Genomic DNA, 15,617 nt, shown 5'->3' with positions numbered 1-15,617 from the left:
CATTACAATATATGCAGTAAAAATACTGATGTGAGATCTGAATGAAAAATAAGCTGTTTTTAAAGTGTTCTTGCTTGCATGATTAACTCCAGCTTTCATTGGGATGTAGCCTTCTAATCAATGTATGTGCTTCTCTTTCATCCTTAGATTCTCCGATACCAATAAGGAAACTTGTGACTGCAAGACTTTAATATTAATTAAAAGGCTTTGAATTACTTGACTGTGTGCACTATAATCCGCAAAGAACACTGACAAGTACTCAGCTGGAGTATGGTTAGGTACAGAAGTATACATCTTGCCTTTTCCATTTGGGAATTTTCATATGTATTCTACTAGATGGCGGGCAAAGGTTGTTCAATTGGAATATTTTCATTACCAGTACTGATGCTTACTGTGTTCCTTTTTAAACTAAATTTAATCATCTTTTTGGATACATATTTAAGGAAAAAAATGCACAGAAACATCTACTTTAAATACTTTTTTAGTTTTGTTACAAGGAAATGTTTTGTTTCAAATAGGTTATTTCATCAATGTGAAACTATAATTGAGAACTAAAGACTTAACATTAAACATAATATTTAGACAAAAATGTTGCTGGTTGTCATATCTATGTTATGGCCATTGTGCTCTTCTTTCATAGAATAAATGTCCTGTAACTGCCAAAATCCTGCTTCTCTCTTTATCACTTATTTTATAACTTGATTTGTATTTATTTTTATGTGCAGCTGGGACTACCAAGAATTTAGCTTCTGCACAAAATCTGCCTTAGCATTTAAAACTGAGTTTAAAGCAGTTTGCGTGTTTTCAATTGTTAAAATATTGGTATCAATACTTATTCTGCAATGCCTTGTTGTTTCTTTGTGAATGAGGCTTTATAAATGCATTTTGTCAGTGTTACTGCTCTTCTCAACTACTGTGTGATCTGTGTGTATACTGTATAAATAGATATGTATATTCTGGTACCACCACCACCACCTGTTAAGATGGCGTTTGATTCAGGGATGTGTCTTGCTGTCCCATGAAAATCTGCCTAAATTTGGCTTAGTTTTAAGCTTTTGAAAAAAAAAATCTGTTCATATGTGCTCAATACAGACTTGCTACAGTTTCTTTAAGTTCCCTAAACATTCTGGGCTGCTCTGGGCCACATTGGTTCTTGGTCTAGGCACCAGAACGGAAAGGATAGAGATTTCCTCTCCTTACTGGGCCTGGCAGTGTAAAGGAGGAAGGCCCCTTATTTGAATTCAGGGGGGACAAGAGGTGGACCAGGAGTAGGGGAGTAGATTGGGACAAAAAGCCTGGAATGTAACCAAGATTCTGAGTCTGACTGTTCTTCTGCTGTCAGTAAACATCTGTGCAACTCACTGCTAAAGCGTCTCATCCCTCTCTAGGACTGGTCCACAGAGAGGATGACAATGCTCCTTTAGCTCAGTGGGTTCTAACCCAGCTGATGACCATTTGGGGTGTCAATATTCTGATTGACTGATCAAATATTTTTTAAAAAAAACTAGGGAATTACCCCCACCCTCCCACCCACCTATGCCTACCCCCACCCCTACCCCCGAACAGTAATGCTGCACAAACACTCAAATTAGGGGGGAAAGGCACTAGCCACTTTAATTCTGGCATTTCCTAACTTGAGTGTTTAATTTTTGTGTGCATAGTGAGTTTTACTATATCTCTGTATCTAAAATTTTCTCTGCTACAGGTGTTGTTTATCAGCTGACTGCTACCCTTGAGTTAACTGCATGTCACTGGGGGAGTGAAGCTTGTAGTTTTAAGAGGTTTTATTTAAATGAAGAGCATGGTACATGTAAAACTAATTGCCTAAACATCCACGTATATAGCAGATAACTAACGTGTAAAAGGTGTAGGATGTGTACATGGAAGTTGCGATAGGACAGGGGTTCTAAACCTTTTTCTTTGAGGCCCCCTCAAATCAGCCCTCCTCTGCCAGGAGCTGGGTCTGGGGCCAACAGCAACAACCCCTCCCCCTTCCTTGGGCACAGCTTGCTTTAATGATGGCTTCCATGGCCTGGATTAGGGGGAGAGGCGGCTCCGCGGTCGAGTCTGATACTGGAGCCAAGAAACAACACGAGCGTCCCCCGAGCCTGGGGATCGCGCTGCCGGACACGACCGAGCAGCTCCGCCTCGGCCCGCGCTTCAGGAGCTTGACAGGGGCCCGTTCTAATTGCAACAGCGCGCACTTCCGGTATGGGAGCCGATCGGACGCGTTTCGCATCCTCACTTCCGGTATGGGAGCCGGTGGGACGTATTTCAGCACCGCGCACTTCCGGTAGGAGAGCCGGTCGGACAACTTTTGGCACCGCGCACTTCCGGTGCACGCGTGTTGTGCTGGCCGCACTCATGGGGTCGCGCGTGGAGCTGGGGTTCGCGGAGGAGGCGGCCCCGTGGCGCCTGAGCAGCGCCCAGTTCCCCAGCAAGGTGGGGGGGCGGCCGGCGTGGCTGGGCGAGTCCGGGCTGCCGGGCCCCGCCGAGCTGCGCTGCGGACGGTGCGGGCGGCCCTGCGCCTTCCTGCTGCAGCTCTACGCGCCGCTCCCCGGCCGCCCCGACGCCTTCCACCGCGGCCTCTTCGTGTTCTGCTGCCGCGGGCCCGCCTGCTACCGGCCCGGGGCCCAGGGGCCGCTACGAGGTGAGAGACCCGCTCCGCGCCACCACAGCCCCGGGCTGAGACCCCCCGCCCGGCACCTGGGGGGGGAGGAAGAAGCTGCCCCCCCCCCCCCGCGCGGCACCCACGTTCCCTCCACGCGGGGCGCCAATTCCCCCCCCCCCCCCATCGCTCCCTCCACAGATGATTCCCCCTTAGTGATGTGTAAACTCTTTGGGTAACGTCTGTGCTGCCTTTGTACAGCGCCTAACACGGGGGGCCTGGCCTCTTGGTAGGTTTTCTAGGTGCTACCACCGTGCAAAAAAGAATAACCCAAACCATCACTCGTAGGACTTTTGAGAACTGCCCTATGCTGCTGCTCAATGGACAAATGGCGTTTGCTCCCTTCACTCCTGTGTTTCTTTCAAGTTTTTAGGAACCAGCTTCCGAGAAAGAATGACACCTATTCCTATGATCCACCACCTGAAACGCCCCCTCCTGAAGGGCATCCCCCTGTGGGCCTGCAGCTTCAATGTGGAGCTCATCTATGCAGAGTCTGTGGCTGTTTAGGGCCAAAGGCATGTTCCAAATGTCACAGGGCCCATTACTGTAGTAAAGATCATCAGACTGTAGATTGGAAATTGGGACACAAACTATCTTGTGCGCAGTCAGGTGAGTTAAGTGGAATTTAAAATAAACCTGGGAAGATTCTGTCGGGAAGATAAAGCAATGCTGCTGCTGCTTGTTTTTTTTTTTTCCTCACCTTTTATATTTTAAAGAGAACTTCTTAAAATGTAGTGCAGTATGGAACAAAAGTATGATGCAAGTCCAACAAGAGTTACTTACATTCTTAATAATCTAGTGGGGAAGAGTCAACCATTATTCTTGTTCCTTTTGCTAGAGATAGTACATTGCACAGGAGAAATAACACTAATCTGTATTTCCTTCTAAATTGACTAGAAGATAACGTCCACATCTTTATTATGCCATAAAACTCCGTAAACAATTATGAAAAATCAAAGGCTGTATTGTTTTAGTATAAAGAGAATGCTAAGTTTTTATTCTATTTGTAGGACAAATTCAATGATAATGGGGTGTCTGTGGCTTCAACTATTTCATGGTTAAAACACAAGGGTTAAGTTCCTTCTGCAGTCCAAAATTGAACTGCATTCACCGTGTTGGGAAGTGATTATTAATGTAAGAGATGAGTCATTAGGTGAACTTACCTCATATAAAATGGTAAGGGTCTAGGTGTATTTAATGAATCATGTCTATACATATATATCACACAGTAGTTAGTAATCTATATAAGCAAGTGCATAATCAGTATGAATATAGACCTGGTTTAGTTCAGTTCATTAGACCTTGGAATAACCCTTTTTGGGGAAAGGAATGCAAAACAATGTTTTTGGCTTGCTAAATATCCTGTTATTTCACTTCTTGAAATGTTCCTGATATTTGAGTACAGAACAATGATGAAGTAACAATGAGGGGGTCACAATTTCCCCTGCCAAATATAATCAGGATAAACAACGAAGTCCCTGTTAAATATTAAGATTGTTTTGTTGCTAATAAGTAGATAAACTCATTATATAATCTAGTGTGTAATGCGTAATCTTATATTTGGTCATAGATATTGTTAATCATTATTATGTAGTGATTTGAAGAAGAAGGGTGCTGATAGAAAGTAGGGTGGCATGGGTATAAAAATGTGTATGCAGACTGAAGTCTTTGCCTTTCACAACCTTGCTTGTGTATACTCAGCCAAGTCACTGGCAACATGTACCTCAGCAGATCACTAGGATATGGCACTTTGTATCCATGCTGAAATAAACCTGTTCCTTAGATCTGAACTCTGGAGTTAGCAGTGGTTTTGTCTGCTACAGCCGACAATGGCTGCCTGCTTTGCACGGTGACCTGTGGGCATGGTTGGTGGTCCAGAAAACATCCTTGCAGTTATAAGCATTTGTAATGTGGAAAGGGAGCTTTGTGAAACCTGGGTGTAACAATAGAGCATGGCTTATCTGAGATCTGAATTGGTTCATTTAATTGTAATAAATGATTTAGAGTATGACGATGATAAACAACACTGCAAACAAAGACAAACAAATTCAGCTAAAGATTTTTTTTTTAATTGCTTGGTCTTGCATAAATTGTATTTGTTAAAGAAAATATGCAAAATAGTAGTAATACTGGTACTGCAAACAAAATAATTTAGAACTGTTCAAGAAGTCAGTATTATTGTTGCAGAAGTAACAAAAACTAAACTTTTTTCAACTCGTCAAAATGTCTTGGTGGTTTAATGACTTGCAAAGGAAAGAAAATAAGTCTGTGCCTTGTGCTGCTTTATGGCTTATAAAGAAGGCATGAATAGAATCCTAGAAATGTAGGGCTGAAAGGGAACTCGACAGGGCAAGTCCAGCCCCCTGTGCTGAAATAGGGTAAACCTAGTCTAGGATTACTTGGTCCTGCCTCAACAATCAAAAAAGGGGGGGGGAGCCCCGCCTCACCCCCAACCCCTCCGTCCCTAACTGCCCCTCAGGACCCCACCCCCTACCTAAGCCTCCCTGCTCCTTGTCCCCTGACTGTCCCCTCCTGAGACCCTCCCACACCCTAACTGCTCCCCTAGGACCCTACCTGTCCTCTGGGTGCCCCAATCCTTATTCACACCCCCGCCTCCAGACAGACCCCTGGGACTCCCATGCCCCATCCAACCACTCCCCGCCCCCTGACAGGACCCCCAGAACTCTGGACCCATCCAACCCTCTCTCTGACTGCCCCCGGGGACTCTCCTTACCATGCCCATACCAGTCAGACGCTGGCTCCACGTGGAGGCAAAACACTGTTGGGCTGCACAGCCCCTCTCCTGCAGAGTGCTGAGGGGGGGGAGCAGGGGAGGGGCTCTGGCTACTGGAGGCCAATGGGAGCGGCTCAATCAGGCCTAGGCACCCAATCAGCCGTGCTGCACTCTGCGTGGCGGGGGGGGGGAGGAAATCCCAGACCTTTTAACCTTATTACCAATTCCTCCCAGATGGCTATTTAAAGATGACAGTGCAGTTTCAAGCAGGAGAGAACATGAAGTATAGCATCAAGCAGTGAAATGATAAAAACAGTAGTTTTCTTGTGTATTGCAGCTCAGCTGGACACTGCAATTCCAGATCACAAGTTCCTTTTTCCAGAGTATGAAATTGTAATAGAACCTGAGGAAATGGAAACGCCTGGTGACAGTCAAACAGATGCAGATACACAAAAGAACTTGGAGAAACATGACGAACTGGAGGCTGCAGGCAGTGCACGTAAGAAATAAAATGGGCTTCCAAGAGAGTTTTCTATATGCATTGTATGTTACTTCACAAATTGAAATATTCAGTGATTTTAAATCGTGTTAACTATAAACTACATATTACAAAGGATTAGTCTACAAATCATTGAAGAAAATGGAAAAAACCCATTGTAGCTACTGCTTCTGTTAACTACAGTTCATCACCATGCGCTTTATGATGCATGTAAAAGTATATATAATTCATTTAAATTACCATTTTTAAATTTTATTGAAAGCATGCTAATGAGGTAACTAGTGACTAGATTCATAGCACTGTGCCAGTGTTCTGGTTTGGTAGGGGAATTTCTTGAAGACTTCTCTTAGTCTCTAGGTTTACTTTTGGAGACAACTTGTAGTTAATAGCTTTTTAAAATTACTTACCCAGCTGTACCTAAAATCCGGCCTGTGCTAGAAGAAAGCTGTTTTGAAAATAGGTTTGGTAACTCTCCATATACTCCTGGGGGAATTAATGTTCTGCGCAGAATTTCCTCTCTTCTCCCTCCCCCCCGCACCCTCCCTCCACGGAAGTGGGCTGCAGAGCTGCTGGCCACCACTAGGGGTCGCTGGATCCATCAGAGGCCAGCTCACAAATAGAAGACACTGTGGTGTGGGGGAGAAGGGGACAAAGTTGGAGGGTTCTGGGCAGCTACAGTTCCCCACATGCGCTAAAGGAAGGAGGCGGCATGCAGGAAACTCCACACAAGCCCAGGATCAGGCTGTTTCTCCCTCTAGATCCCTGGGCTCTGGGAGGGTAGGGGTACATCTGAATGTCTGGGCTGGGGGGCACCCTGCAACTAGGCTCCGCACCCTAGGGGGTGCAAGTGTCTGGGCTGTGGCTGGGCTCTAGGGGAGGAGGTAGTGCAAGTATCTGGGCTGGGGGGTACCTTGTGGCTGGGCTCTGGGGGTTAGGAGGCAAAGAAACAGGAACTGTGTTGTCGTAGGGGTTTCTTTAACTCTCTACTCCTGGAGGGGGGAGGTTGTCTGTATTGTTACAGATGTAGTTGCTGACAAGTATTTTGAAATAAATTTCTAAAATAATTGAAACTGGTGTGATTATATAGTGTTAAATTAGCAAATAAAATTTGCAGAATTGTAAAACATAGTGCAGAATTTTTAATTTGTTGGTGCAGAATTCCCCCAGGAGTATCCTTAACTCTGAATGGAAAACAGGAAATCCTAGATCCTTTACGTGAAGGGTGAGTGAATCATGTGAAACTATACCCACTTAACTGGACTTGAATTCAGATATAGCATGGTTTGAAGTTTGTGATGAGACAAAATGCTGCCCATTTTTAAACTTGTAATTTAACATTGTCTAAAACTTTGTGGGTGGGGCTTAGTAAAGATACAGAATGGTACAGCCACACTGAGCATGAGTGATGAGCATTGTATAAGGAACACGAACACATAGGTCTTTTCAATTGTTAAATTTTTGAAGTTGTAAATTTACTGACTCCCACATGTGCATACTTCATTGGTCTTTTTTTAGTGTCAAATTCAGAAAGTACATTAGTTTTGTGCTCCATGTTTCAGACACACACTTTCCTAGATGAATTCTGCCTGTCTTCCTTGCATACTTCTCTCTAATGCTCTAATATTTAAATGTATGCCTAAAATAGTACAGAACTAATGGGTCACACAACTGGCTAAATCTGTTGACCCTCCAAACAGGCTGAAGCTTGTCTCTGATGTTGCAGTTTGCTTTCCTGAACTGGATGTTTGAACTGATTTTAGAGGACGGTAGAAACACAAATATTATATTGTAAGCTTTAACTTTGGCCATACTATGTCACCCTGTGTTGCCTTTTTTTCCCCTTAGGTGAAGGTTTTGAGTCACTAGATGAGGAGGTATTGGAGGCAATGGCAAAACATGAGACTCGAGAAGACAAGATTTTCCAAAAGTTTAAAAATCGAATAGCTGCAGAGCCAGAACAGGTAAAAGGAAAAGTATCTTTTAAAGTACTAATCACCTAATGGTCAAAAGGTGGATGCCTGCTTTATTTTTGGAGCATATATTGCAGCCTTGATGCTTACATAGCATCCTGATTGTTTCTCTATCAATTGTGCCTCTTTAGCACAAATGTCTTAAATAGCTGAGGTCAAAGATGGAGAGAAGTTTCACTAGATCATCCAGTCCACATGCCCACCAACATAGAATAAAAGTCCCCAGATACAAGACCTACCTGATATTATCGCAAGGTGTCTAAGTACAACAGAGGCTGACCAGCTTTGTTAAAGCTTGACAAATTAAGATACTTGTCTAGGGCTTTGAAAAATCTACTTACCCAAGGTAAGTAGAAATTTAGCTAAGATGGGAGGGTTGAGTGGAGCTGGGAGCTCCAGGGAGAGGGGGATCTGCTGCCCTTCTGTGGAAAGGGAGAAAGCAAGCAGAGTAGCATCATCTCTTTTTCCCCATCCCCTGCAGGTTCCCTTCCTGTTTTTCTTTTTTCCTTCTAACCTGTGTCCAAGTTGCAAGGTGAAACTGCATCACTATCACTCAAGCATGAGAGTCGGGGGGGGGGGGGGTCTTGTTGTTAAAGAGACAGAACTGTGAATTGGGAGACCTGGGTTCTGATCTGGTACACCTCTACCCCGATATAATGCGTCCCGATATAACACGGATTCGGATATAACGTGGTAAAGCAGCGCTCCAGGGGGGCGGGGCTGCGTGCTGCGTGCTCCGGCCGATCAAAGCAAGTTCGATGTAATGCGGTTTCACCTATAATGCGGTAAGATTTTTTGGCTCCCGAGGACAGCGTTATATTGGGGTAGAGGTGTACCTGCTACAGATTTCCTTTGTTATCTTGGATGAATCAGTCTACTTCCCCTACTCCCAAACAGAAGCTTTGAGTCTAAAATTGTTGTTATAGGGCTTTGAGATTATCTGTTATGGAAATGCAAAGTATTACTGTTTGTTGCTGGACCAATGCTAGAGGGCTTGGGGAAATTCTGGCATTTTGTTTCCTCAAGCAGTCAAACCATATAAAAGTATTTTCTTTGTTTATTTATTTAAGAAAACCTATACCCAATTACAATGGACTTTGCTAACAAGTTTTAGTCGGGGGAGGGGGGAGGGGGAAATAACCTTGATCAGTGTCTATTTAAACATAGCTATCTGTGATTGGTTATTAATTATACAACTGAAAAGACTGTCAGTTACTTAATACTTCTATTCAATTTCAGATTCTCAGATATTGTCGAGGAGGAGAAGGTCCCATATGGATCTCAGCTGAAAACATTCCTCAGATGAAAGATATTCCAAATTGTTCATGTGGTGCTCAAAGGATGTTTGAATTCCAAGTACGTGAATTGGTCCAAGGATATATTTTTGGTGTATGATTAAAAACCTATTTTAAGTCTGAAATAGTAGTGTTAGCCAATGGCTAGAGCGAAAGGAGTTATATTTGAATTCACAGAATAGCTGTGCTAAAGTGTAGAAGCCTCAATTACTAGTGTAACAGTCCTTCCTTATGAGATTTTTATCACGCAGTAAATAGCACTTTTTTCCTCCTGATCTGTTTGTAGCCAACAAAATAGTACACTTTTTCTATCCAGTTGAGGGTCATATGAATGTCTTCTAAATGTGGAATTCTATGGAAAAAAGTAATGGGTGAAGGGGGACTCTTTCAGAATTGTTTGACACTACTTCATTGTTTAAAGAGAAAAATGTTCTAATGTGGACTGCTAGACTTTCAGTTCCGGACGACCTCACCATGAAGTTCAAACAGCTCATGCTCCCCCAACCTTCCTTGTGGAAGAGGGGAGAGTTTGTGTGAGGGAGTGTTCTGCCACATTGCTGACAGTAGAAAAAATGAACTGAGGGAAAGGGGAATCTAGTGTTAGGTTTCATTGTAGCTGATGTGCCCAGTCACCTGTTGGGGAAAATCTCTTCCTGTCAGTTACTACCAAGTGCTGCCTCTACATGCAGATTCGGTGTGGTGGGAATATGGTTCCTGTTTGCAGTAGAACCCAAATATGAGGGAATGCTGGAATGAAAAACAAATTCTTTCCTGGTACTGAAATACACAAGGTTATTCACTGAGTATAACTGGTTTTTATCAAAATCTTTAATGTACAAGATAAGAAGCTTGACATTCCATTTAAAACAGTGTCACTTGGTAAACATTCTGAAGAAATCTTAACTGAATGCTGGGCTGCAGGATGGAAGTGGAAAGTCCTTTCATTTCACCAGCTCATGTCATTACATTAATTCTATCTATATTATACTTTGCCTTGCTACAGTACCTTAGGACTTGTCTACACAGGAAAGTTTTACCACTTAAATTGGTATAATTATATAGTAGATTCCACTTAAAAGCAATCCTGATATTACCAGCTCCCAGTTAGTGGCAACATATTGCTGGGAATCAATCCCTTTCCATTAGTATCAATGTTAATGAAATTGTTATTAGCAATGGCAGGCTGCTTGCTTGCAACTTTTTTTTTTTTTTTTTTTGAGGAAGGCCCCATCTGCAGGCAGTTTTGTGAGCCTGCAGCTGGGACAGAAAGTGCTGGGACAGGCCACCTTTGGGAGTCCCGCAAGCCTACCTGTGGCTGGTGCTAGCCTGTCCTAGTGTTTCTTTCGGGGGCTGCATACACATGGAGATGGGGGGTGTGGGCAGAGCAGTAGCTGGAGGAGAGTTTGCAGCCTGCATTCTGGAGCTGCCTGGGACCTCTCACTGCCCTCATTGGGCTGTGCTCTGCAGGGGGCTGTGCATAAGGAAATGCTGAGCTGCAACCCGTGGAGAGCCCAGGGAAAGATACTGTTCAGCTCCATGAGTCTGAAGGCCCTGATGTTTGGGCTGCAGCCTCCCTTTCCTGAGGAAGGTTTGCAGCCAGAGAAGGCATGTCCCGGCACTTCCTTCCCTGCCTCCCAAACCTTCCTTTTGCTTAGCAATTGCTGGATAATAGCAAATTTTTGCTGGCCATAGAGGGGTTGCTCACAAGCAGAAATTACTGTACGTGTGTAACTTTCTGTGTGGACATGCTTATTTTGGTATGAGAGTGGCTTTATTTGGTTTAGTTTAAATCTCTTACAAACTTAAAAAAAAAAAACACTACTTTTGGAAGAACTAAAATGGATTTTTTTTTTTTTTTTTTAACGTTTCCAGTCTCAGCTCTGCTGCAGCCTGCCTGGTGAGGTGTCATGTGGGAAATGCAGGCTCCTAAGCAAGCAGAGTACCTTGTCTGACTTCCATCAAAAGTTTTGACCAAATCAGAACATTGCAGTTGAATGTTTTGATTATTGAATTAGCATTTTCCAACAAAATATCATCTTTGGAAAATTTAATCTGCTCTAATTATAAAATATTAATGGATGTTCTGGTTAATTAGGTCTCCTTGCATATCTGTAATAGCTTGATCATGGTTTTTCCATCCTCAGACTAAAAGGTGGCACTCTTGCACCAGAGATCATTCAAAGATGGGAAATCTATTAATCACAGAAATGTAGGGCTGGAAGGGACTTTAAGAGGTCATCCCTCCACCCACCCCCCTCCTGCTCAGTCAGGATTAAAGGATTAAGTATATCTAGACCATCCCTGAGAGGTGTGTGTTGACATGTAGGAGTGGAGGCCTTGTGAAACACATGAAAGATAACAAGTAGCACAAGAGAACAGCCCAGGTTAGCAAACGTAAAGAAATTGATTTAAAATTCATTTATACTTTTACTGGAGGTCACATTTCAAACTGTGCATCAACCACCGTATCTCTTCTTCCACTCCAAAACAAAACAGCCAGAGCCATGTTCTTGACCTGTCTTACAAATCATGTCTTGTTCCTAAGGTTATGCCACAACTCCTGAACCACCTGAAGGTTGATAGCCTAGGAGAAAGTATTGACTGGGGAACGCTGGTAGTCTACACATGTGCTGAAAACTGTAACCAAGCAAATGGATATATGGAGGAGTTCATCTGGAAGCAGGACATTACTGCAGACTCTACTTAACTACTATAAATTTATTTTTAGTTTCTGTAAAGAAATGAATTGAGTTTATACACATGTACTGAAGAGTTACACATTGCACAAAGGAAAAAAGGTAAATGAACTATTATTTCATACTGAGGAACTAGCCCAGAGTTGTATCACCTTTAATGTGTATATTGTAATTAAATTATAGCTAAGTCATTCAACTGTGTCAGTTTAAAATTGTGTGTGTATGTCACCAGTACACATGAGCTTGAGCATTTAAGTTTTCCTACCCCTTGTTTTTAGCTTTTACTTCATCAGGGATAGTGAAACCAAATGGTTGAAAGGTTCACTTTCTTGTGCAGTGACAATGCAATTGTTTGTTTGCTTTTAAAAAAAAAATGCTATTTTTAGTTTCACTCTAACACTTCTAGTTTCAGTAAATTGTCTTTTATAGTCAATTGTAGGCTTGTTCAGACATTGTTTCCTTTAAATCAGTGATGTCTCAGCATTTTCTTAACAATGGAGATAAGCAGAGTGTGATTAGTATCTGAAACCCCATCACTTACTGCATCATTTACTTGGTAAACTGCCAGCTGAGTTAATGTACTTTATCACTCAGTGTTTGACAGTGTACTTTATAGAATTGCCTATGGAATGAGAAATGAGGCCAAGAAACAGTAATAATATTTTGCATTTATTGCTGCAGGGGCTAGAGTCCAGCTGGTTGAACAGTGGCATGGAAATCTTACTCTAATCCTGGCTCTATTCTATGAGGGAAACTTAGTCCCTGCCCAAAGGTTACATTCTGTGCATAGCATTGTGGAAGGGGGGCTCTTACTTACAATATAAATTAAATGACACATGCCTCTATAGTATGTTTGACACACATTTTGTACAGTTTTTCAAGAATATTTAATAGTGATAGCACTTTACAGAGTTGGAAGCCACATTAAGTTAGTGTTTTAGCTTGGCAGTTAGATTCCTCTTTTTGCCTATTTTTACATCAAATCCAGAAAAATTCCATTATGGTGAAGATACACTCTGCAACAGTAGCTTAATTACTGAATTTGCTGTCAAAGTAAATTGAAAAATTACCCCTCCTGTTACAGTGGCTTTAAAAAGATGATTTGCATTTCTAGTTTTTTAGAGAGAGAGAAAGAGCGAGCACGCTTAATGGTCTGATGCAAATGTAGTTTCTCCACTGTCTTAAGAGAAACTACATTCACAGCAATGTTTTTCTGAGGCAAAAATAGTTTTTCCCCCATTCAAGTGTGTGTTTAACTGGTTATTTAAAAGAAACTGAATCCCAACTCTACTACATCTGGCATATGTTAGTTCAGAACAACTTTCCCTCCACAGTACCTTGGCTCATAGCACCCATATATACAGGAGGTATCTGATAGTTTCATATCTACTTCTGTCTTGTGCACAATCCTATCCTACCCCCAGCTTTACTTAGAGCTTGATCTGTGCCATATGGGATTGTATTTTTATATCCTCTTCAAGTTAGAGATTAATTTCTTGATTGTATAATATACATGGAGTGTTTCATGCTAACTTTTTCTAGACATCAGAATTGAACATAAGACCAGCTTGAACAGGGTAAGATTAGGTCAGTTACTTTACAACATACTGGTGTTTAGAAACTTCAAGTTCTGGTACAATTTCACCAGCAACCTTGCAATCCTACCAAAGCTGACATCTATTCATAAAATTAATCTTCCTGACCTATTTTGCTAAAATTGCTTAAGTTCACAACCATATTTAGAGATTCCAAGGCCAGCTAGGACCACGATGATCATCTCATGAGTCTGTCCTCCCATAGACCATCTCAGATCTTTCCTATCCAGTCTTGTTTTAAAAATGGGTAGTGAAGACTCCACCACAACCCAGGGTAAATTACTCACCATTAAAAATTTACACCTTATTTCCAGGCTGAAGTGGGCTAGCTTCAAGTTCTAGCCATTGGACCATGTTATACCTTTCTTAGCTAAATTCCCTTATTAAATGTTTGTTGCCCAGGTAGGTACTTACAACCTGTAATCAAATCACCCCTTAACCGTGTCTTTCTTAAGTTAAACAGAGAGCTCCTTGGGTCTATTACTATAAGGCATGTTTTCTAATCCTTTATCAGGGCTCTTCTCTGAACCCTCTCCAATTTATCAACATCATTCTTGAATTGCACCAGAATTAGACACTGTATTCCAACATCAATCACATCAGTTTCAAATACAAAGGTAAAATAACCTCTCTATTCTTACTCAAGAGTCCTGTTTATGCCTCCCAGGATCACTTTAGCTCTTTTGGCCACAGCATTGCATTGGGAGCTCATGCTCAGCTGATTATCCACCACACCCCCAAATCTTTTTCAGAGTCACTACTTCCTAGGATAGAGTCTGCTATCCTGTAAGTATGGGCTAACAGTTCTTTAAAATCTCTGCAGAAGTAAATTATTAATCAAACAGATTCAGGAAACTGCTGCTAAAGAAGTCGTAGCATTCTTGAAGCCTCTAGACCCTGCATTAGGTCAAAACATTTGTGACTTTAACCCAATGTTCTGACATTCCCTTTGCGTGAAATCCATTCAAGTTTACTGGATTGTGGCTTTGTCTGCTGTTCTTAGGCCTGTAATTCCCAAAGGATGCAGCTCAAACCACTCAAGTTCTGACTACACTACAGCATCCACTGAAGGAGACATAGCAGTTGGGAATTACAGGTCCAAACATTAATAATGGAAAAGTCCATAGCTCCACTGAAATGCATCTTAAAATGTGCAGTTAAAATAGTGCTTGTCACTTAAGTAAACAAACCCCCAAACAAAAATTTTTAATAAAGGTAGTGGTTGGTTGTCCACCATTCTCAAAATATATTTGAAAATTAAAGTTATTTAAATCTTATAAAAGATAGTATACAACACTGAGGGGGAAGGGTGGAGTGAAAGAGACATGGCCAACCTTAAGTTTAGATTTCCCACATGGTTGTTTTTGAAACCGTATTCTGGGAAAGACAACTGCAGCTTCACAATTTTTTCCTTTTGTCTGGACTTATATGGAAAGAGCAGTTTTCACAGTTATCTAGTTTAAAAAGTTGGCCCTCAATTAAGCTGAGCAAACGTGAATTCAGCCAGGCCTCTCATTCTTGTGTCCTGTCTATATTTTATCTTTAAACATTTGAAGGCACCCAGAAAGCTTGGAAGGGTTATCACCACCACAATTACACTGAGCCATCTCTGCTCTGAGGAGGCTGGGATCTTCCTAACTTCAGCCCTCAGCTTGTTGAACTCCAGCTGCAGTGCAAAGGGAAGTTTCATTATTTATATGCTGAAATTTGGGACATGAGGGCTTTGAGACTGCACTGGAACATAAAGTACTTAGAAAAATGTCACGACAAAGGCTCTATTGTGACATTACACAAGACTTTAGCAGATCAGGACTATTGAAGAGGTAAGATTTTAGGCCTGAATTTAGCAGACTCTCTTTACCATCACCACTTAAAGCAAGATTTCAATTCATATTTTTAGCCAAGCATTAGCTATATATTTGGTCTGCACAAATATTGTGTCATTCAGATGAAACAGAACATGGACCTAAACTGATTAGTGACTTCATACTAAAAGTCTTTAACACTAGGCAGAAGAGAAGATTCTGTAAAAGTAAAAAATATTCAAGAAACCCAGTGAAATCAGAATGTTAATACTGGTGTCTAAAATACCCAACTGCTTATAACCAAACCAGATTTTGGGGGCGGAATCACTATTTTGAGAAAATAGGGTCAAAAAAA

General features: G+C 42.0%; 2 protein-coding genes across 3 annotated transcripts in view; both read left to right on the top strand.

The window, feature by feature from the left end:
• The window catches only part of GNPAT (glyceronephosphate O-acyltransferase), a 53,287-nt gene extending 52,377 nt beyond the window's left edge, over positions 1–910 (top strand). For both annotated transcript variants that reach the window (XM_005291250.5, XM_005291249.5), the window contains exon 16: positions 148–910. In XM_005291250.5, coding sequence (XP_005291307.2) covers positions 148–191 — 44 coding nt within the window. In that variant the 3' untranslated portion in view covers positions 192–910. The remainder of the gene's footprint in view (positions 1–147) is intronic.
• Positions 911–2,340: 1,430 nt separating this feature from the next.
• On the top strand, positions 2,341–12,053 carry PDCD2 (programmed cell death 2). The gene is made up of 6 exons (XM_005291257.4): positions 2,341–2,650; positions 3,035–3,277; positions 5,740–5,901; positions 7,747–7,862; positions 9,111–9,227; positions 11,712–12,053. Exons 1-6 carry the CDS (start codon positions 2,365–2,367, stop codon positions 11,871–11,873), a joined length of 1,086 nt encoding a protein of 361 aa, XP_005291314.2. The 5' UTR covers positions 2,341–2,364; the 3' UTR covers positions 11,874–12,053.
• Positions 12,054–15,617: the final 3,564 nt, after the last annotated feature.

This window comes from Chrysemys picta, chromosome 3 (genome assembly GCF_011386835.1).
Source record: "Chrysemys picta bellii isolate R12L10 chromosome 3, ASM1138683v2, whole genome shotgun sequence".
In the NCBI taxonomy this organism is placed as follows: Eukaryota; Metazoa; Chordata; order Testudines; family Emydidae; genus Chrysemys; species Chrysemys picta.
This window is presented reverse-complemented; position numbering and strand designations above follow the sequence as displayed.